This window comes from Cloeon dipterum, chromosome 3 (genome assembly GCF_949628265.1).
Source record: "Cloeon dipterum chromosome 3, ieCloDipt1.1, whole genome shotgun sequence".
In the NCBI taxonomy this organism is placed as follows: domain Eukaryota; kingdom Metazoa; phylum Arthropoda; class Insecta; order Ephemeroptera; family Baetidae; genus Cloeon; species Cloeon dipterum.
In genome coordinates this window covers 19,025,234-19,048,426 of record NC_088788.1, presented here as the reverse complement: position 1 = coordinate 19,048,426, position 23,193 = coordinate 19,025,234, and the positions used below count along the sequence as shown (strand labels likewise).

Sequence of the window (23,193 nt, the reverse complement as noted above, 5' to 3'; positions counted from 1 at the left end):
TCACTCATTCACAGAAAAATCACCTTCAGAAAGCTCTGAAGTGTCACGAGATGTGTCAGTGTATGAGGATATTCCATCTGAGGAAGAATTCTTTTCAACAGAAGAAATCCTACAGCCAGACAAACCAGTACAAGGTAAATAATTATCAGAAAATTCATAATTGTGACTTACACTGAATATAAATTGCAGCTGAAACAATAAAGTTGAAAACACACAAAATCAAATCTGAAAATATTTCTACTGACATGGAATGCACAGAATTGGTGCGAGAAATTGAACAGGTTAGGCAGTCACAACAATACGGAACAGAAACATGCGAAGAAAGAGTGGAATTAGTTAGAGCACAAACTCAAAAGCGCCATGATCAGGTCGTTTTCAATGTACCGATAAAAATTGAGCAGCCTTCGGTAGAAATTGTTGAGATAACTAGCGACGAAGAAAACTTGCCAGGTAATTTGAGAAGTCGATTTGAAACCTTCATTTTCCACATTTAATGCACCTAAGCCCTAGGTTCACATACTAATAGAAAATCATTCATGATTCCAGAACAAACATTAACTGAACAACAAATTACACTTGTGGAAGAAAATGCACCAATAATCACTGAAGAAACTGTACTTGAGCCAGAGCCTGTACATATTCAGTCGGTAGAAAAAACAGTGGAAATACAGCCAATAGACGAGCCACTCGAAGTGGCGAAGGTGGAAGAGGTTGTTTTGCTAGAGGAGAAGACACCTAAACAGAAAACAAAGAAGAGGGAGCGCAAGGCTGCCGAAGAACCTAAAGAAGAAAAGCCAAAAGAAATTATTGCTCCTTTAGAACCCAAGAAAGAGAAGCCAAAAGAACAGAAACCTCTTGAGGAACCCCAAAAAGAAAAGCCGAAGCTTGAGAAATTGAAAGTGGAAAGAGTACAAATTACTCCGAAAAAGGTGCAGATGGTGAAAGTTGAAGAAGTTCCACAATTCATGCAGGTAAAGCTGAAGAAGGCAGAAATAGTACAGCGAGAAATTGAGTCTGTCCAGCTACCCGATGTCAAACTTAAGGGTGTCCAACAAACGGTCCCGTATCCTCCTGAAGAGCTTAAGCCAGAAATTAAGCAAATTGATGCACCTGTTCTCCAACAGGGTATAATTTCAAGAAATACGGAAGAGGCAGCTAAACTGAAGCCTAAAAAGATTAAAAAGGTGACCATAAGTGACGAGGTTCTCGACTTGGAAACCATGGAGTATGAACGTCCAAACCTCGAAAAGTACGAAAAGTTGATAGACGAAGCTGATATTGTCAGAAAGAAAAAGAAGGAAGTCGTGAAAAAGGAGTCTGAGGAGCTAACTGAACGCACTCTTGTTATTGGTAAAGGAAAAATTAAAAAGGAAGAAACAGAGTCAGTTGACGTAAAACTTAAGGCAAGACCTCAAAAGCCAAAACAAGACGAAGTTACTGAGGAGGTTAAATTGAAGCCGATAAGCAAGCCAGAGCAAGAAGTTGTTCAAGAAAGCAAGGACCTTAAGCAGCAAGAAATGAAACCTCTCGAAGAGCTTCGACCAATTGCTGATATTGAAACAGAGCCCTTAGAGAAACCTTCAACAATCGACTTCGAGAAACCATCAAAGCCAAAGAAAAAGAAGGAGAAACCATCAAAACCTGAAGTGGAGGAGCAGCCAGTGACGCAGCCTGAAGTGAGCGAGTTTAAAAGACCCGAAAAGGAGAAAGTAGAAACCCCAGAAGAAAATATTACAATTGTTAAAGGCAAACCAAAACCAAAGGTAGAGGAAGAGCCGGAAGCAATAAGTCTCACTTATAAACAACGTCCAAAAGAGCCAGAGCCGGAGGAACAAATCCAGCTCAAACCTTGGATTAAAGAGGCCGAGGAAAAACCCAAAGCCCTGCCCGAAGATGATGTCAAAGCTGAACTTACACTTCCAAACATTGAAGCTCCAAAAAAGAAAAAGAAACAAAAAACAAAGGAAGTGATTCCCTCTGAATCAGTTCAGTCAGAGGAAGTCACAGAGCCAATACCCGAAGAAAAAATGGCAGAAGACAAAATGGTTTCACGAGTTGAAGATCAGCCAATATCCCAAGGCTCAGAAATTGTTTCGGATATTTCTACAGAAAAGCCTGAATCGGTTATTCCGGAAGAAAGTACAGAGCCTGATTTAAATAAGCCTTTATCTACTGTTCCCCAAGTTTGCGAATCACCTGCAGAGATAAAGCCGAAACTCAAAGTCGAGGCAGAAGATGATGAGCCAGAGGTCGGGACCTTCTCCATAAAGCCAAAGAAAAAACTAGTCAAAGAAGAGGTTGAACAAGAATTTTCGTTAAAATCGAAATCTTACGAAGAGGAAGAAGTCGATTTGACAAAGAAAATTAAGATTGGTAAGAAACCAAAGCCAACTTTGGTTGAAGAAACAGGTGAAGCAACTCTTAAGATGATCGTACCTGAAAAACCAGAGGAAGTCGTTGAAATTACAACCCATAAAGAGAGTGAGGAAGTTTCACCAGCAGAAACGTGTGAGCCAATTACACAGCCCGAAATTGTCAAGGAAGAAGCGACCGTTCAGAGAGAAGCTGCTCTGCACACTCAAACCACAGAAAAGCAGCAGCCGCAGATGCTAGCTGCGATGAAGGAGGAGCCTGATTTGTCCATCAAGCCGGCTGAAAGTATTGAGACTGAAACTACCCCCGCTGAACACGCCAAAGAAACGGCAGCTGAACAAGTGGCTGAATCAGTTACTAAGAGAGAGCCGCCTGTAGTCAAAGAAGCAGAGGTTCCAGAACCCCAACCGGCTGTTAAGGAACCAGAGGTTGTAGAACCAAAACAGGTTGAAAAGATACTAGAGGTTCCGGAACCACAACCGGCTGTGAAGGAACCAGAGGTTGCAGAGCCACAGCCGGCTGTGAAAGAACCAGAGGTTGCAGAATCACAACCAGTTGATAAGAAACTAGAGGCTCCGGAACCACAACCGGTAGAAAAGGTAACAAAAGTTCCTGAGCCGGAGGTAAAAGAACAAGAAGTTCCAGAATCAAGTGTTACTCTGAAGCCAAAAGGCAAAAAGAAGAAAACCGTTTCAGAGTCTGAAGAATCTGTAACCTTAGCAAAGAAAAAGCCAGCAGATGAAGAATTAACTGCAACCATCCCACTGAAAAAGCAACCAGAACCAACAGTCGAGGAGGCTGCGACTGAAATTTCAATCGTGAAGCCACAAGTTGTAGAAGAAGCTGTAGCGTCTGTAGCACTGAAACCAAAGAAAAAAGTAACGGTTGAAGAGGAATCTTCCACGTCAGTGACACTTTCTAAGAAAAAAGAAACAAAGACTGAAAGCTCAAGTGAAACAATTGCACTGAAAAAGAAGCCAAAGCCAAAGGTCGTAGAAGAGGCGGCAGAGGAGGCTACGATAGTAAAGCCTCAGGTGGTCGAGGAGGAGCAAGTAGAGCATGTTGTTGCTCTGAAGCGACGTCCAAGCCGAAAGAGCATCGAAGAATCCGAACACGAGTTCACTGTTAGCAAACCTGCCAAGGCGCCTGAAGACGTACCTATAACTGAGAACATCACTTTGAAGCCAAAGAAAGTGTTCGCAAAGCAAGAAATTGAGCAGGAATTTACTTTGAAATCGAACACATATGAAGATGAAGAAGTGAACTTATCGAGGAAAGTTACTCTCCCTCGCAAGCAGCAAACCACATTTGTTGAGGAGGCCGGTGAAAGCACCGTAACGATTCAGCATGAGACAATAGTCGAGCCAATAATCGAGGAGGAGGAGGAAGAAGAGTACTCTGTTCGTGAAGAAGGCACGCAGGACGTCAAAATGAACCTGAAAAGAAAACCAGCGGCCAAATCAACATACAATGTTGAGGAGATCGAGGAGCAAGTTCAGGTCGGTTTAAAGAAACAAATCCGACAGGAAGTCGAGTACGGGGAAGATTCTCTCAATTTGCAAATAAAACGAAAACAGCAGCTGTCAACGACCACTATTGAAGGTTATTATGACATGAATATCAACTTAAAATTTTTCTTGATCTATAGAATGAATCTACACCTTTGAAAACGGGTTGAAGAAAAATAATGCATTAGCTATAATACGCTTTTAAGTTCGTTAAAAGGACTTAAAATTATAAAATTAAAATACATACCATCTGAAGAATTAGATATTTTCTTCAACTTCATTTCAAAGTTCAGAATATTCTCTTCTCAAGAAAAATTTTAGCATATTTTAGCCGCTTTTTATTACAGCATGGCCCAGCCGCAAAACTCAATGGACGAGTTGCGGTTGCTGCTTTTGTATAAATTAAGTAAGGCTCTCTTATTCCGCATTTCAAAAATTAAATAAAACAATTTCCACGCAGCGATGAATCGCACAAGAAATTGCGATAGAGACGCTGTTTAAAACCCAATAAAACATTCCAAATCCACGGAAAGCACACATCTCCAAATGACAGGAGAAACCATATAAAAAACCACCTTTAGCACACATAAGGCACCCCTATAAAATTGTAATTGTATATTGTGAGTGTGTGTCATCTGTTTATTTTCGTGGCGTTTAAACTAACAAACTATCGAACTAAAATTGAACAAAATGTTAAACAAAATTGATTTTTACAGAGGATGCCAGCGCCAGCATTCAGCTTTCTGTAGAAACAGGTAAGACAATTCCATGTCCCCCAATTCAATTTTGTTGATATATCGCAAGATGATGGGTACTTGCACAACGAGTACTCGCCCACAAAAATTTCTCTGGAAACAATAAATAAGATATATTATTTCTAGAAAAATTATTGTTGGCTTTGTGTTACTCTCTGATATACTGGACCAAGTATTTTGAATGGGTTTATTTATGTCAAGCACCATTTATATCGCACATTTATGTACTCATTTCACCTACTGCAACAGAAGTCAATGTGTTCAGATAACTCATTAATCATCAAAGTGCACATCCGTCATTTATATCTGCATAGCAAGTACTTTTTGCCTTGAGATTTCTTGTCCAGTCTTCCCCCCAAACAATCTGTAAATAAGCACCGTTTGTAATGTACGTGTTTCTGTCTTTGTTTGCGTTTAGAAGAGTCACAAATAGTTGTTAGTGAGTGCCACCAAGGTGACAAGATGTATGCTATATGTTCTTATGTTGCCGAAAACGAAGAAGCGCTCAATTTAGTGGAAGGCGAACGAGTATACATTTTAGGTGAGCAATTTGTAATTGCAACCGAAGTGTGGTTTAAAGCAATCATTTTCAGAATGTCACAATTCTGACTGGTGGTTCGTAAAGAAGCACCTCACAGAGGAAAAGGGCTGGGCACCAGCTCAGTTGCTCAAGGATGAGAATAAATACGCCGACTACATGCAGAAGAAGTTGCATGAAAAGATCGACAAACTTCCAGTTTTTGAAAGTAAGAAACTCGGATTTTTTTGTAATACGAAAGAACAAAAAGTTAGCCTCTTTAACTTATTTGGTTAATGAAGTAGCATCTAGGAAGCATAAAAACACTTACTTATTCAACAGAACCGTCTCCTGGTGAGCCTGTGTTGGCGCCAAGATTCCTCGAGAAGCTCAAACCACAGCATTCGCCTGATGGTGGAGCAGTAACCTTCGAGTGTCGAGTTGAGGGAAGCCCCAGGCCTCTAATCACATGGTTTAGGCAAACCGCCATCATCAAGCCTTCCCCCGACTTCCAGGTAAGAAACTGGAAAAGTGGAAAATTTTAAGAAAATTCGGCTAACAATGAATACGCAGATCTTCTATGACGACAACAACGTCGCAACCTTAATAATCAAGGAGGTGTTCCCCGAGGACGCTGGCTCGTTTACCTGCGTGGCCAAAAATGCTGCTGGTTTTGCTTCCAGCACAACAGAGCTGTTCGTGGAGGCGCCGCTATCTGATCACGGCTCTGAAGTGAATGTCGGACACTCTAGAAAGAGCCTTTCGAGGTAAAACATTTATACTAAAAGAGCATTTTACACACATATACCCATACTAAATACGGCGTTACACATGAATTGATTTTTGCTTTACAAATGAGACTACATTTCTTGCATTTTCCACATCCTGCAATTTTTTAAGGGGTTGATAGAATTTGTGATAAAAAGAAATTAAAATGATAATTTTTCTATAATATCGAACTTACAAATTTTCATTTTCTCTCCCAGGGAATCCTCTCTAGCAGATATCCTGGAGGGCATTCCTCCGACTTTCTCGCACAAACCGCGCACCCGTACGGTGGACGAAGGTTCGTCAGTGGAGCTTGAGTGCAGACTGGTGGCCGTGCCTGAGCCTGAGCTCATCTGGTCGTTTAATGGCCAGGAACTGAAAGAGAGCAGCAACGTGGTTATCTCGATGGATTCTGACATGCACAGCTACATGACGCTGGTCAAAATCAATAACGTTCAGAAGAGCCACGAGGGCACCTACGAGATTCTTGCTCGCAATCGAGAGGGTACTGCTTCTAACCAAGTCAGCATTAAGGTGAGGAAAATCATTTGCACAAAAATTGTTAATTTTTTTAATTTTCTGAATTATTATTTCCATTATTTAAAGTTATTTAATAATTAACTTACTTAAATAACTACAAACTTCTGTGTCAATCGATATTTACAATTTTAACGTCAAATAAATAACCAATTTTTAACCTTTTTTTGTCTTTGAAACATGAAATTCATCACATAATATAATTTAAATAAAATATTTTTCAGGTGATAACTGGTGCCAAAGAGCCACCTCAGGTGCTGGAGCCGTTGAAGAATATTTGCATCACCGAGGGCGACAGTGTAATTTTGAACACGCAGATCGTGGCCACCCCAGCAGCGAAAATCGTGTGGTTGCGCGAGGGCAAAGAGGTCAAGCCTGACGGAAAGAGCATCGCCGAAAAGGTAGGAGCGATGGAGATAAATTGCCCGAACCGTGACGCTAATCGCGATGGGAACAGGTGGAGAAGGACAGCTATTCGCTCATCATTTATCACGCCAAGAAGAGCGACGCTGGCGAGTACACGGTGACCGCTGTCAATGAAGTCGGCTCTGCCAAGACTTCGGCTTATCTCTCAGTCGAAGGTAACAATCTCGAAATTTCAAGGCACACGTGCTGGAATGCTCGGCTCTCAACCAAAGTTTTATTCTCGTACTCGCGGATGTGCGCTTCTGACGCGAGGCGAAATAGATCAAAGCGACGACGGCTTATGCAACACGTTTTGAGCGCTTTGCATAACTTGGCACGCGAGAAAAATGCACGAATGAAAGCGGTTCGATTCATTGTCCTACTTTGAAGCGCGGCTAGTGTTGTAATTGGATTGCTGAACAATTCCCATTCATTTTTCGGGTCAGCCTTTGGCCAACGATTAGACAAGGACATTTTATTATTTAAGCGGAATATTATAGCTTTTGCTAATTTTATTTGTTATTTAAATTAAATCCCCTGTGATTGAGATAAAATATGTAAAGAATAACGAAGCAATCAGCAGCAGGTTAAATTAATACGTGATTCCAATAAACGGAGTTCAGAGCTAGCAGGATGCCAACTTTAATAGGGTGCTCAAAGAAAATTAGGCTCTAATTTAAAACGTCCGTGGCTGAGCTCCAGTCAATAAAAATTTCACGCTTGGAAGGTGTGGAGTTTGAAGCGACTCATCTATTTTCGTGCACAAGCTGGTGTGCGGGTGAAGGGTTGAAATGGGGTCGTCAGCAACACAAGGAACTGCGTGAAAAAGAGCTTCAATCGCCTGCAGATCTATAAGTAGCAGTCGAATCTAAAAATTCTTATTTGTGGTCGGCGGGCGGCGTTTCATTTTGAAGGCGCTCGGATTTCATGCATATGCGCGTGCCGTGTGGCAAAAACAAGACTCTTTCTCTCGTCCCGACGCGCCGAGTTAAATTTAGTCGCAGCCCCTCGGCTCGGATCACCCGCATCCATCCTCAGTTGGCGACTGGCCTCTTTTTCGCCAGCATCGTCCGCCACTATGGCACCGCTTCAAACTCACTGACTTAGCTTCCAGCATGTGCACGAAAATTGCATGAGCGCAGAAATAGTTATGTGATTCCTGGATTTACTTACACATCCATGGAGCCAACAAATGTGAGTATTATTTCAACTCATAAGAAAGAGAGAGAGAGAGAGAGAGAGAGAGAGAGAGAGAGAGAGAGAAAAACGCGTCGCTTTTTAGAAAAATCTCGATTTAAATTCCGCCTATTTCACTAGGTAGCCCGATAAATAAATGGGAATAAATGGAATCATATATTGCAGTTCTTTATGCAATTTTTCGAGCTAGCCTCAACTTCCATAATATCAATATTCAAACTGAGCAAAAATCACGAAATAGACATTAACTTTTATTACGGCGTTAGTTGGAAGTGAAGGTATTTTTAAAAATTGAGAAGATAAATAATATAACTTAGCAAAATTCCATTTCATTTCCATATTTTCTGTCCTGTTAGCTCACCGTCATAGCAGAGAAAGCTGATGCATTTTAAAAAGTTTTATAAATCTCTCAATTTGTTCACAACACGCAAGTTTTTTGGATGTGTTAATTTTACTCCTTTTTGGTAGAAAAATGCTGATGGAATTTTAACCAACAGAAATTGTTGAGCTCAAACCTGAGCCACCGCTGTTCATCCAACGCTTTGAGGAGCAGAGAGTAGCTCCAAATGGAGTTATCCGTCTGGCTGCCAAGGTCACCGGCAACCCTCAACCGGAAATAGCATGGTTCAAGTAAATATAGCCTCTCGACCGGTCCAAAAGCACATTTTTACACTACCATTAAATTGCAGGAATAACAAGAAGCTGAAGAGCTCGAAAATTATCAGAGAAACATACGATGGAGAAGATATTGCTTTGGAAATTAAATGCGGCGCCGACGGCACCGAAGAGGGTGACTACACGTGCTTTGCGACTAACTCGATTGGCAAGGCTTCTCACGGAGCACGTGTCACAATTGTCGGCGCTGATGTGTAAGTTTCAGACAAGTTTTTTTTTACTTTGAAAAATGAAAAATCCAAATATGAGGCGAATTTTACTATCTTTTCATTCATTGTTAACTGTCTATGGGATTAGCCATTGTAAAATCAATTTAATAATTATTACTTTTTTTAACATTAAAACATATTGAAATTTAAAAAATATAAAAATAATTGTTTCAGAAGTTTAATTTATATTCAAAATTGATCCTAGTTCGCTTAAAATAATAATATTTAAAAAAGTTGAAAGTAGTCGGGAATGGGGGATAATTAAATCAGCGATTATTGATTGGAACAATTTAAATTGAATTTCCAGAAAATTCACCAAGAAACTTGAGTCTGTCGACGTTGAAGAAGGCGGCGTCGTCAAACTTGAGTGCCATACCTCGCAAGCAACCACTACAAAGTGGTACTTTGAGAACCGTGAGCTGTACCGCGACACAAACACAACCAAATACGAACTCTACTCGGAAAATAAGAAACACGTTTTGATCATCAAGAAGATCGAAAAAGAAGACGTCGGCCTATACAAGTGCACTGTCAACGATCAGTTCACTCAGGCCACCATCACAATGAAAGGTAAATACGTGTTTTTTACTATTATTGGTTGGTACGATTTGTTCTCCGCAGCGTCACAATTTGGATTTGAACCTCCTACAAAAAAATAAATTTAACTATTTAAATATTTAGCGATTCAGAAATAACAAAAATAATATAGAAATCAAATATTTAAAACTGTAATTTGCAGAGTCAGGACCAGAATTTGTCAAAAAGTTGAACGACATGGAGGTGAAGGAGCGAGACGTTGCCTTTTTGGAGGTGGAAGTCTCCTCAGAGAACGCCAAAGTCACTTGGCATAAGGATGGCGAAGAGCTGCAGCACGGAGACGAACGCTTTGACTTTGAACGCGAAGGAAAGGTTCACAAATTGCTCATCAGGGCTGTTTCCGTCCACGATGAGGGCGAGTACACGTGTGCCCTTGGAGAGCATGAGTGCACCGCTGAGGTCACTGTAGTAGGTAGGTTTTGCAATGCAAAAAAAAAATAAGATTTCCGGGAAAATTTCATTAATTTGTACTCATTTTGACATGTTCCTCTTGCAGAGCTACCGCCTGAAATCATAGGCACGATGAAGAATGTGACCATCGCAAAGGGCGAGCGCGCCACTTTCGAAATCGAGCTGACTAAGGGTGATGCCCTGGTACGCTGGTTCAAGGACGGCACAGAACTCCAATTTTCAGAGCATGTGCAGCTGGCCATTGACGGCAAAAGACAGCGCCTGATGGTCTACAATTCTTTACCTGAGGACGCTGGAGAATACTCTTGCCAGGTAATTAAACAGCTGATTCCTGACTTTATTAAGAATGGATTTCTCTTTAAAAAAAAATGAAAACATACATTTCACGTAAATCATGTTTTAACCTTTAAAAATAAATATTATATTAAAACAGGGAATGTAGTCCATGGTTTTTGCTCAATTTAAAAATAAAAAACGCATCACAGGTTGGAGAACAAACGTCGAAGGCGACACTGAAGGTCGAAGAGCCAGCGGTGGAGTTCCTGACGAAACTCCCTGAAGTGACCCTGACGCCTCAGAACACAGATGCCATTTTCACCGTGGAGCTGTCGCAGCCGGGTGTTGAAGTCAACTGGCTAAAGAATGGAAAGCCGATTGGTGCCTCTGACAAAATAATTTTCACCGCCGATGGGGGCTTGAGACAGATGATCATGAAGAAAGTCACAATGGACGACCAAGCGGATTACACCTGCGTGGCTGTCAACGTCAAGACGTCCTCCAAACTCAAAGTCGAAAGTAAGCAGTTAATAAAATTTAAAATAAGATCCTTTTTCTAATTAATTCTAATTTAACCATTCCAGTTATTGAATCCGCTCCAAAACTGAACATCGATGACGTGCAAAAAGAATACCGTCTGCGAAAGGGCGAAAATGTCAATGTTAACATCAAGTACTCCGCCATTCCTCAGCCTCAGTTTGAATGGACCATTAATGGAAAAATCATTAAGCCATCAAAGAGAGTAAGTATTTTTGAATAACAAAGAAATTTATGTAAACACAAAAATCCCTCAGATCGCGCAAACCATGGAGGAGGCGTCGGCAAGCCTGACAATCACAAGCGTTGAAGAGCAAGACTGTGGAGACCTGACACTGAAACTGAAAAACAACTGCGGTGAAGCTTCTGCCGAGTTCAAACTCATCATTATGCGTAAGCACAAGAACTTAAATAAAAGTTTTCGTTAAATGTGTCGGGCTAAACCGATTTCTTTCCTACAGTAATTTCACTCAAAGATTTAATATAAAAAATTGAATTAAATTATAGAGCCTCCAAGTCAACCAGGAACACCAGAGCTGATTGAGGCCACTAATGAAAGCATTACTGTGCACTGGCGCGCGCCAGAGTCGGACGGCAATGCCACCATAAGCAACTATATCCTTGAGTACCATGACCGCACTGAACTGAGCTGGACCAAGGTGGACGCCACCATCGCAGAAACAACACACAAGGTGCTTGGATTGAAACACAATGTCGACTACATGTTCCGTGTCACAGCGGTCAACATAGTTGGCAAAAGCCCCCCGTCTGGAGTGACCAAGTACATCAAGGTCGCAGCACCTGTCGCAGGTTAGCGATAAAACAATTTACATTGAAGAATATAAATTTCTTGCAGAAGTAGATTCCCAAAACTAATTAAAACTATGGTCCTCCACAGCCGAGCCTCCGGTAATTCAGCAGCCGCTGGTTGACATCGTATCCGGTCTAGGCGCGACTGTGACCCTTTCGTGTGTCATCGGTGGCGTGCCTGAGCCAGAAATCAAGTGGCTGCGCGACGGCAAGCCGTTTAGGGCCAAGAGCATGAGCTACGAGAACCGCATCGCCAAATACGTCATCAGCCAGGTGGAGAAGGGCTCTGGCGCCAAGTTCACGTGCCAGGCCAACAACTCCGCGGGCATCGCAGAGACCAGCTGCGTGCTGCTGGTGCAGGAAAAGCCGCGCCTGGTGCTAGTTGATGAGTCGCAGATTAACCAGAAACAGAGAGTCAACAACCAATGGAAGCTGGAGGTCAAATTCTCTGGATTCCCACGGCCTGAGATCGTTTGGAGCAAGGACGGACGCAAAATCGAGTCGACCAAGAAGTGCAGTCTGTATGTGGACGAGGAGTCGACCACCATTGCCATTTACACCCTGGCCAGGGACGACACCGGCTTGTACCAGGTTTCGGCCACCAACGCAGCGGGAACTACCTCGCTTGATCTCAATCTGTGGGTTATTGGTACGTGTCCATTTGCGGTTCTTGCCCCCATAAAAATTTTCTTCAAAATGTGCGGCCTGACGGATTTAAAATTTTACAAAATATATTTTGAATTCATTTGGCTCTATAAAACGTCGAAAGCACTTTCAAGAAAAAAATTATGTGGGTACCTTATGCACCTGGTAAGAATTTAATTTTGGCCAACGCAATGAATTGCTCTTTAATAATCGACTCCATCTCCAATCGCAGATGATACCTTGCGTTTGAGCAAGTCTAGATCTCCTAGTCAGGAGCCGATCGGTAATTAAGTTCGATTATCGTGTATATCTGTTATGTTTGCAAGTTGTTGACCAATACAAAAAAAGTCGAAACCCTTTTATCCGTTGTGTTGCGTTATCAAGTGTTATGGAAGTTTGTCCGCACTCTAGGCGTCCCGCACTTTCATTTTCCCCTGCAAACACAACATAGTTGTTTCCGTTTTTACACGAACCCCTTTCTTTTGCAATCTATATTGTGTTCGTCTCTTTTCTTTCTTTTCATCTCTTCATCTGTAAAACCCCTTTGAAGTTCTAGTCCTCCATCGAGCTTGACCCCACCATCTCAAATATATTTCTTTAGACGCGTTCTGATCGCAAAATCGAACGCGTCTCGATGCAAGGTGTGTGCGATTTTCTGCACCCTTCCGTTGGATAAGTTCCTGAGTCGAACTCAACGGGCCAACCCAAAAAGCAACGCTGACAAACGACTAAAAATCCTTTCAATTGCAGACAAACCAAGCAAGCCGGAAGGTCCACTCGTGGTCAAGAAAATCCAGAAAGAGTCGGTCACAATCGAGTGGAAGCCGCCAGCCGACGACGGCGGCCTAGAAATTTCAAAGTACTCCGTGGAAAAATGCGACGTGCAAAAGATGGTCTGGATGAAAGTGGCGGACGTCGAGGGCGACATCAACTCGTACGCCATTCAGAAATTGAGAGAAGGGTCCGAGTACATGTTCAGGGTGACCGCGGCCAACCCCGTGGGCACCTCTGAGGCACTTGAGAGCGAGACCATCGTTGTCAAGAGCCAATTCGGTAATTTTTTTATTTGCTAGCTAAATTTTACATAAAATAGACCTTAACGGTGATTTGCTAATTTATTCTTAAAACGATTCTTTTAGAACCACCATCGGCACCGCGAGGCCCGCTGGATATTTCCGGTATGACAGACACATCTGTAACAATAAAATGGCACCAACCTGAGTCTGACGGCGGCTCGCCGATCATCGAATACCTTGTGGAACGCAAGGAGGTCGCTAAGAAGGCATGGCAGAAGGTCGGCAACACCTCTTCTGAAACAACACACATTGAAGTCACGTCACTAAAGGTGTGTGTGGAAATTTTTATTTTTATAATAATATAAAATGAATATAATGTGAAATCTATCATGCAGCTCAACACATCCTACAATTTCCGCATCACAGCGCGGAATGAGGCTGGCACTAGTTCTCCATTTGCACCAGACGAAATCATCACAATCGGCAAAAGAATAAGTAAGTGACAACTCTCTTAGCAAAAATATTAAAAAACGATTCTATTTGTATCATTTAGAACTTTCATTTTATAAAAATATTTTATATTTTCCATAGAGAGCAGAAAAAGTTGAAATGTCGTTAATTTTGATTTTTAAAGATAAAGATTAACTTCTTTTAAAATATGATTGGCCCAATTTTTCAGTCATGCTAAATTTTATTAATTTTTTTTCATCAGCTCCACCCTCAAGTCCAAAACTCAGCGTGGTCGATGTTACTAGTCGCAGCGTTACCTTGCAGTGGTCACCACCAACAAGCTCTGGTGGCTCTGAAGTTACAGGTATTTCCACAAATAATATAATGAAAATATCAATACTTGAAACTGTATTTTCGTTAGGCTATATCATCGAAAAACGGATTTCAAGCAGCCAGTCGTGGGAGAAGGTGATCACCTTGGAGCCTTCTGTCACGCAGTACTGCATCTTGAACCTGAAGGAAAAGTCTGAGTACTACTTCCGAGTGTACGCCGAAAATGCGATAGGCCTGAGCGAGCCATCTGAAACTGGTCTAGTGCAGCTCAAAACGCATGCGTGTAAGTATCAAATAAGTGATGAAACCAAGAGTTTTTCTTGTGTGAAAAGATTCTCGAAGCAAAATTGAAGGGAAATTTGCGATGCCAAGCTAATTAGTTTTCTCAATTCATGAATAATTATATAAATGTTCCTAACTTTAAACTGAATATTGTTTCAAGAATTACAGCATCTTTCACAAAGCAAGAAAAATTCATATTTTGGTGCCATTGACAGAAATCTAATCAAACTCATGAAAAGTTTAAAGAATTTTCCAGCAACTCGGTAAAACGTTTCTGTTTCGTGATCCCCTTGTCTTTCTTGTGCAATGTTACTGTGTCCCTTAATTCACTCAGTTTTGTGTGCGATATACCACGGTCAAGGGCTCAGCATTAACCTGAGATTGCTTTCAGCTCCACCTTCACCGCCGACCGCGCCACTGGAGGTGCGAATCCTGGGCCCGCACACCATCACCGTGGCCTGGGGCATTCCAGAGAGCGACGGCGGCGCGCCCATCGAGGGCTACACGATTGTAGTCAAGGAAGCGCGCAAGACTATGTGGATGGAGGTCGGCAGGGTTAAGGCCGACGTCCAGAAACTCAACATTAAAGACCTTCAGGTATGAAAATGACATATGTCTGCCATGATCTTATATTAAATTAAATTTCAACGGAAGATTTTCTGATTTACTAGTATTTTTTTAAATGTTATTTTACAATTTTTAAAGTCTAATAAATTTAGAAAGTTCAATGTAGTTGTCAACCTACTCTTGTTTTTTTAAAGGCCACATTAAATTTATAATTATTTTTTAAAGTAAAAAAAATAATCCAATTGTTACAGGAGGGACACGACTACATGCTGCGCATTTTCGCGCGAAACGAGGTCGGCCTGAGTGAACCCTTGGAGTCTGAGGAGCCAGTTAAAGTACTCAGACCAGCCGGTGAGAAACCTTGTTTTTTTCCTATTTGATTTAAGAAGATATTCGCGAGCTAATGGTTTTGCTGCTGCTGCAGCAAGGCATGCGAAACACTAATTTAAAACAGTCAGTTTTGTTCACTCGCGATTATGACAAGCTTGCCCAGTACTTTTTGAACTTCCCCGAATCTTCTCAGGAGACCGCATTTTACTTGCCCGCGACTTTTTGTGTTAATAACTCGCATGGCGCGCGCGATATATGACTAACTGCCGAAATCCACTGCAATGATTCTAAATCACATTAACAACCGCATCCTTTTGAAAACCGAAAAATCAGTTCAGGATTTTATTTTCATTTGTCAGGTGATAAAGTAAGAGATAAATAAATGCTCGAGAGAACGTCACAAAATTTCCTGTTTTTATCTCATTTGGTGTAATCGTATAACAAGCCTTAAATAATAGTTAAATCGTTTGTTTGCGGTTTCTAATTACTGTGATGCATGCTCAACTTGAATCAATGTTTCGGTTTACATGATTTTTTGGTCAAAACACACCATCTGGTCATTTGCAAGCATCACATTCTGTTAATTAAAAAAATAACTCGTGTTTTACGGCCGCAAATTAAAATTTGAAAAATGACTAGACGGTTTGCAATGGTCAAACGATTCGTTCGCGAGTTTTACCCCCTTTAAATTATTCTTGAATCAAAAAAGACTGCAGTTCTTGAATATGTGAGAAAAATTATAATTTATTTCAAGCTTAAATTAAAAAAAAAAACTTGCTCGGGCTGTTCAGATTTTTTTGTGTTTCAAAATTCGCCGAAGAGAACTTGCATTTCTTTTAGAGAAAATATTTGGAGTGGGGTCAATCAATCAGCATACTGAAGTGTTGTGTATTTGTTTGGTACGCAGACTCGGATCTGTTGGATTGGGGATTGCGTGAGGGCGATTTCGATCGGGACGCGCCCTCGCTGAGTCTGACCACCGAGACCACCACTTCCTGGATGCGCGAGGCCGGAATGGATGCCGATATCGAATCATACGCCAAGGGGTCTCTTCTTAAGAGGGACGAGTACTTCTTTAAAATCTGGCACTACGCTCGAAAACTCTTCAAGTAAACGAAAAAAATCACGTAAAAAGATAAAGATCGCACGACCTTGCGAACAAATCGGTCGGCGATGCGATGTACATTTTCTTACAACTGTGTTTGTCCGTAGATGAGATTAAAAAAATCACTCGAACTAAGCCGGCAGGTTTCACCTCTGAGGAAACCGACCAACTGTTCAATCCTGTGCAAACCAGAGGCGAAATGTCCGCGGCTTAGTCTTTTTCTACTGTTCATTGTCCCCTCCCCTGCGCGCTTCTAGTTTTGTATTTTACTGTACATATACGTGAGGATAGACTATTGCTTGAAGAGTTGTTCAGCTTTTGTGTTTTCAAACAGTTTTAAAGAGTCTCAAAGTACAGCGACGGTTCCCAAGCGAAAACTCCACTTATGATACAAAGAAAAAACCTTCAGCCACGAAACGGCGGGGAGTCGCTGCTGAATCGCGGCGGGAAAGGCGATCAAAGTAGGTGCTCTCTCTATCTCAATCGAAATCGGCTGCTTTTCTCGCCCGCGACTCAGCGGTTTCTCCATGGGGCCTGTTGTTCGTTTCATTCAATAAATGTTCATGAGAAACAACAAACGCAGCTGTGTAGTCATTTGTATGCACGATACCTCCTACAAACCCTCTTTGTTCAAACCACTGGGCAAGGCAGCAAAGTCTTAAGAGTGAACGTATAGTTGAATCAAGTCGCGATGCCTTGCTCAGTGGTGCAAAACGAGACTTCATAATTTTAAACTGATTGGGACAGTTAAATTTTGCAAACTCTTCATAGAACTTGAGGAAATAGAAAGTTATAGGACACTTGACTAAAATCGAGACTGAAAGAAACTAATAACTTGAGCACGGAAACTGATTAATCATTTTTGAAAGTATCACGGACGCAGATGAATTTTCTCTTATAGAAATATCAAATCATATAATTTAAATCAATTTGTTTCGATCGTTTAAAATTGACCGAACTCAACAGAAAAAAAATCGTTGATGGTATAAGATTTCGGGTAAAATTGAGGCTTTTCGCCAGGCTGCCCGGAAGTGCCGGGCAGGCCAATCGGCCCAGTCGTAATCGGCGAGGTGACTGAGAGCTCGGTGGAACTGGACTGGGATCCTCCAGCGATGGACGGAGGCAGCCCCATCCTCAAGTACATCGTCGAGATCATCATGCACCCGACAAAGGACTGCGGTTCCAAAGACGTTATAAAGTAAAGCTTGAGCGAAAGCCTCCCTGGTAATGGAGGATTTGTGTTTTAGTTGCGAGGGGCAGGTTTGTATGTTTAGGTTTTCGACGCGGATCTGAAGGGTGTGGCTACTCGCATGCGGGAGTCGTTAAAGTGTGCCATTTCAGGCGACGCGAGGAGCTGGAGGCGGACGAGACAGGAATCATCATTAACAACCTACCGCAGGACATTCTGTGCAACTTCCGCATCACAGCAGAAAATGAAGTTGGCTGCAGCGAAGCTCTCACGCTCAAGAAATTCCTCAGGGTGAACGAAACCATAGGTAGAGACAGGGAAAAAAGTGAAATCGTTAGGGCTAAGTTGAGAACTAACTAAATGAATTTGGCCTTGAGATTTAAACAATCAAAATTAAAAATTGGTTACAATCCAAAGATATTACAGAATTTGAAAGCTTTGGAATGTTAGAACACATTGTTGTCAGAAGAATGGTGTGTCAATATTTTAAAAAGGATGGATAGTGGGCAATAATTGAAAATGGTTGATGATTTACTGGGGCTGCGAAATTAGATTTTGGCAATTTTCTCGAAACCTTACTGCAGTGAACCATTTTTTCTCATAGCAGAATTAGATTTCTCTCAACGAGATCTATTCAACGGGGACACTTCTTGCTATAAAATAGAATAAGATTTCTGAGATGGAGACAGTGCTCGCCATTTGAAACGCACTTAGCAGGAAAGTCTCCTAAAACATTCTTGAAGAAATAAGAAATAAAATTTTGGCTTTAAGACTCACAATTGGTATCATAGATATAAAGTAATGAAAAAAATACGATTCCGCTTGTATCTTCATTAAAAAACAGATGGTCATCTGCGTAAGTAAGACAGGAAGGGCTCAATTTTTTAATGACAATCAGACAAAAATATTTTAACGCTGCTTACAATACGGACACGGAACTCTCAATTTTACTGTCAAAATACTCTAGAGACTCTGAACAGCAATTATCAGTCTCCGAGAGTAAAAATACAGCATTTTTTCATTGGCAATGAATATTTTTCTATTTTAATTGGGACAATATGTTCTGTGAGTTAAGGGACGCACTGAAACAGGACTGTTTTTACAATCTTTGATTATGTGTGTTTAATGGTGTCTTTGTCTTCGCTTTCTTTTTATTTTGATGAAATACCACAAGAATCAGACATAAAAAAATAGAGGAAGTAAAAAACTGTCAAGTAAAATTAATCGGTTATTCAGCGTTATTGGAATGCAGAACATTTATATAGAGATAACTCAAAGGTTGATTTTTCGGGCGTAGCCAATGGAAGGACGAGTGAGGCGAAATAAAGGTAGCGCCTGCGAGTTTGGCAATGCGGCAACCGGTGCGTGCCGGACGCGGCGGCGGTTGCCTACGCGCCGCGACGGGCGGCGATCCGGGACGGTCGGGTGGCGTCCGGAGGGCCGAGATGGCGTTGGCGCGCTCGGGGCGGTGTTCTAAATCGGGGGCCGTTCGCTGTGCTGGGCCAGTGGCCAGTGCAGGCTCGGTGGCCGCCGCTTCGGCACGATGGACCGCTCCGCTGGCTCGCGCTAATCATGGGCAACACCGTGAGCCGAGGCCCGCCGATCAACAAATGGCAGCACGTGCCGCGCTCAGCAAGTAAGTGGCCGCCTCCGGGGCGCCGGCCGGCCGCCTGCACCGCCGACGTGCGGCCGACGGCCGGCTATTTCCGACCCAGCTCTCTATTCTCGGAACAAAGCCTCCCGCCCGCCCAACCGGCCCTCTCTCTCGCTCGCGTTCGCACTCTCGCGCACCCAGACAATCGTGCAATATTATTTCCTCAAGTAGTGTCTTTATCACTTTCTTGCCTCTGGCCCGACTCACGCCAATGGCATCCGTCTTGCACCGATTTGCTTTTGAAACCGCCACCGTTGCCGAAATAATAAACACGCTCGTCTGCCAACTCGCTTGGCGCATTCTGCCAAAGCGATTAAATCTCTTATCAACCACACAACTTGTCCTCCAGCAGTTTTTAATTAAAAAGCCATTCTTCTTAACACAATCAAATTAAATTTAATAAAGATATAATTCGATTGGAAAAAATTTACGGAGAAACACTCAGATACCTGGGTCACCTCAGCTTTTCGCCGTGAGGAATTGGGGGATTTTTGGCAAAGACCAATTTCCCCAAGAATCATGCATGGCGACAAAATTGCAATCAATATATGAAACGCGACTAACTCATCTTACTGCCTAATTTCTAATGTCAGATAAACCTATTATGATAGTTTGATATCTTAAAATATTATTACATTTTTCAAATGAATCCATTCAAAAACAACTTTTTAAAAATAGTAGCATTCTGCGATTAATGTCATAATATTCTCAAATTTTAATTTAGAGACTATCATACTGTCAACAAATGATAATTACAGACTCTAGAGCACAGATCCATCCACACGTCATGACAAAAATATCATTGACAGCGTTCGTTTTTCGATTGCAGCGGTGCCAGGTCCACCGGGCCGACCAGACGTGGTCCTGCCACCCACCGACGAGTATTTGCTTCAGTACCACCAGCCTGATGTCATCACAGTGCGTTGGAAGCCGCCAGAATATGACGGAGGTACCCCACTCACAGGTCAGCATCATTAAATTTTTCTAAAATTAAACCCTGATACAAGAAATATTTGCGATAATTTTCTTTTAATTAGAGCGGGCATTTTCATCTTAGAAAACTTTTCATGGTTCGTTTGAAACCAACAAAGCGCAGGCTATTAGTTTTCATTTTAATAGTCAATTTCGTTTTCAATTCGATCGAAAGTTGCAGCGCGGCTGAGGTGTAAAACGGGGCAATGTGATCGCACTCGAACAAAACAACACTGAGCACAGCGACTCGAATTGTAGGAGTTTTCTGACGCAAAGGTCACGCAGTCTAAATTGGGTGCTTGCAAAGGGGAGTGGCTGCTGCTCAGTGGCCGCCGCTACGCCAGACACGCAGAATTCTCGGCGCGAAAGAATCGAGGGGACGTAAAAAAGGAGCTAAACACGTAAAACTCGGAATCATGAAGAGCTAGCTCTAAATCAGAAGTCACTGCGTTTTTTATTTTAATTTAGCCATTAAGTAGCTGTAAAAAAATATTGAAGCATAATTTTGGGAAATTCAAATTGGATTTTTTACTGTTGTAAAAGAAAAATTATAAAAATATTAAATATTACAGGTGCGTAAATTTCTCAATTTAAAAATTTTCAGAGTGGAAACAGTACTATTTAGAAATGATGCCAAAGAAAAAGAATTAAGTAAAAATCCGGATTCTCTCTCTAATCGTTAAAGGGGCGCACGAGCCGTGGCCGAGAGAAAGAATGCTTGTGCCAATTAGACAGAAATTCTGTGTCCGTAGGCTACCTGGTGGAGCGGCGGGACACAGCGGCGACCACATGGGTGCGCGCGCACGCTGCCCTCACCAGGGACCCCGAGGTCAACCTGGCCGGCCTCGAGCCGGGCCGTAGGTACCAGTTCAGGGTGATGGCGGAGAATGCGCTCGGGTTCTCAGAGCCATCCGAGCCGACGCCGCCAATCTCGTTCAACATCGGCAGCGTAGCCACGGTGCCCCACTTTCTCAAGGAACTCAAGGACATCGTCGCGGCCGAACACGAAAAAGTGAGCAGCACAATTTCAGGGCTGATCTACAGGGTGGAACATTTTTTGATTGTTTGAATGAATTTTGGTTGGAAAAACTTTTCTTGCATTAATTAAATCCATCGGACAGTTTGAAGATATATTCAACAATAATTATTGTTTAGTAAAAAAATGAAAAGCTTGCCAGAAAATGAAAATCAAATACAGCAAGATTGACAATAAAAATGTTTACCATTTTTTCAAATATTTATTCTGTCAACTAATATTTTATCTTATTAATACTTCGCAGGTGACATTTTCTGTGCAAGTTTTGGGCACACCGACACCGCAGATCGCCTGGTACATGGACGCCTACGAAATATTCAACTCGAAAAGGATCAAAATTGTGACAGATAACGAACACAGCTCTCTAACATTTTTCCAGGTAGGATACTTTAAAATGGCATCGGAATTTTTTTAACTTCAAATGGTTAGGTGGCTTTGAGCGACGAGAGCGAAATTAAATGCACGGCCACCAACAGAGCAGGACACATCGTCACTAAAGGAATGCTCAGAGTTGATGGTAAGATAATTATTCATAATTAGCAGTCATATTTGATGGTGATTGAAAAAAAAGGAAATTATAAAGGAGACAAGTTTTTACAAATTGTTTAAGGTGATTCAGTGTTTGCCCCAGGAATAGCATTTCAGAACGATTCACGAGGAAACAATTTATATTAAAGTGAATTTCTACTGAACAGCTCCACCGCGGGTCAAGTTTCCGAAGAATTACGACGAGGGGATGCTCTTTGAACTTGGTGACGTAATCAGATTAAAAGCGAGTATCAGCGGTCGACCGCCGCCCATTGTCTACTGGCTCCACAACGGCGAGGAGGTGAGTAGCGAGACATTTAATTCGCGCGGTATTCATTTGCAAAGCCGACCATCTACAGCTGCAAAACGACGCGAGGTGCGAAATAGTTCATTCCGAGCACAGCACGACGCTGCGCATACTCGACTCGAAGCGCGATGACCGCGGCGAATACGTCGCCAGGGGAAGCAACGACCTGGGCGAGGACAACGCAGCCGTGCTGGTCACGGTCACTGGTGAGTCAATATATTGTACTTTAATTCTAGGAAATAATTGAGATACACTTATTTAAAATGCTAGCAACTATAGATCGAGTCATTATCGTTGCGATTTCCACTTTTTCTTTTGTTTGGGGGATTTTCGATTCTTTCTTCCACACTACAGTATTTTTTTCTCTGGAATACCTCTGGAGTAAATTGATTTATTTACTTAGCAAAATTTAGCTGCACTCTAGAATTTATGTAAATATGTTAAACAAATTTAATTAATTAACATAATCAAAAGTTAAAACTTTTCAAGATAGTCTGTTTTTATTACAAGTTGTGAATTCTAAATTGTTTGAGGACACGAAAAATAAAAATATATTATTTCTTAGATCGTCCTCTGCCACCGGGGAAGCCTGAAATCGCTACGCACAGCGGTAGAACCGTGCGTTTAGAGTGGAGGGCGCCGAAAGATGACGGCGGATGCAAAATCGGAAACTTCACAGTTGAATACTACAGGGTATGGTGTGCAATGCGGAACCGCGATAAAATATAATTATTGGTTGCACAGATCGGGTGGAACGTATGGCTGAAGGCTGCAACCTGCCGCCAGCTTGGCGCCACCCTGGACGATATGATCGAGGGGTCGGAGTACAAATTCAGGATCAAGGCGGAAAATCCATATGGCATGAGCGACCCAAGCGAGGAATCCGACACGGTGTTTATTCCTGATCCAAAGCGAGGGTGAGTTTGGAAATTTTCTCTGGATTGTGTTGCTTCGGACTGATACAAATAATAAAAAAGCGTTCCTTGATTTATTACGATGAATGGAGAACTGACGTGGGGATATATTCATTTTTACAGTTTGTACAAACCACCAACTAAAGATCCAGCGGCCGACAACAGCAATATTGCATCCGACGAATGGTTGGAGGAGAGAAGGCGGAAAAGGGCTGAAATGTTTGGCTTTGTTGAACCAAAGCCGGTTGAGCCCGCAAAACCAACGCCTCAGCAAAAAGGTAGTGTAGTTT

At 42.0% G+C, this 23,193-nt stretch overlaps 1 protein-coding gene across 1 annotated transcript in view; it reads left to right on the top strand.

Moving 5' to 3' along the window:
* Positions 1-23,193, top strand: part of LOC135939659 (titin-like) — a 129,067-nt gene that overhangs the window by 99,355 nt on the left and 6,519 nt on the right. Inside the window, exons 107-146 of the mRNA XM_065484147.1 lie at positions 15-134; positions 190-450; positions 547-3,975; positions 4,598-4,636; positions 5,055-5,177; positions 5,230-5,382; positions 5,496-5,668; positions 5,727-5,920; positions 6,140-6,455; positions 6,683-6,859; positions 6,916-7,039; positions 8,558-8,690; positions 8,750-8,929; positions 9,252-9,514; positions 9,684-9,953; positions 10,038-10,264; positions 10,438-10,747; positions 10,813-10,970; positions 11,023-11,158; positions 11,273-11,575; positions 11,664-12,224; positions 12,453-12,503; positions 12,971-13,273; positions 13,360-13,565; positions 13,632-13,731; positions 13,949-14,050; positions 14,108-14,302; positions 14,693-14,898; positions 15,120-15,219; positions 17,324-17,501; positions 17,645-17,799; positions 19,976-20,110; positions 20,871-21,130; positions 21,399-21,533; positions 21,584-21,671; positions 21,850-21,983; positions 22,042-22,195; positions 22,555-22,682; positions 22,734-22,906; positions 23,027-23,181. Of these exons, the coding sequence (XP_065340219.1) occupies positions 15-134; positions 190-450; positions 547-3,975; positions 4,598-4,636; positions 5,055-5,177; positions 5,230-5,382; positions 5,496-5,668; positions 5,727-5,920; positions 6,140-6,455; positions 6,683-6,859; positions 6,916-7,039; positions 8,558-8,690; positions 8,750-8,929; positions 9,252-9,514; positions 9,684-9,953; positions 10,038-10,264; positions 10,438-10,747; positions 10,813-10,970; positions 11,023-11,158; positions 11,273-11,575; positions 11,664-12,224; positions 12,453-12,503; positions 12,971-13,273; positions 13,360-13,565; positions 13,632-13,731; positions 13,949-14,050; positions 14,108-14,302; positions 14,693-14,898; positions 15,120-15,219; positions 17,324-17,501; positions 17,645-17,799; positions 19,976-20,110; positions 20,871-21,130; positions 21,399-21,533; positions 21,584-21,671; positions 21,850-21,983; positions 22,042-22,195; positions 22,555-22,682; positions 22,734-22,906; positions 23,027-23,181 (10,608 nt within the window). The remainder of the gene's footprint in view (positions 1-14; positions 135-189; positions 451-546; positions 3,976-4,597; positions 4,637-5,054; positions 5,178-5,229; positions 5,383-5,495; positions 5,669-5,726; positions 5,921-6,139; positions 6,456-6,682; positions 6,860-6,915; positions 7,040-8,557; positions 8,691-8,749; positions 8,930-9,251; positions 9,515-9,683; positions 9,954-10,037; positions 10,265-10,437; positions 10,748-10,812; positions 10,971-11,022; positions 11,159-11,272; positions 11,576-11,663; positions 12,225-12,452; positions 12,504-12,970; positions 13,274-13,359; positions 13,566-13,631; positions 13,732-13,948; positions 14,051-14,107; positions 14,303-14,692; positions 14,899-15,119; positions 15,220-17,323; positions 17,502-17,644; positions 17,800-19,975; positions 20,111-20,870; positions 21,131-21,398; positions 21,534-21,583; positions 21,672-21,849; positions 21,984-22,041; positions 22,196-22,554; positions 22,683-22,733; positions 22,907-23,026; positions 23,182-23,193) is intronic.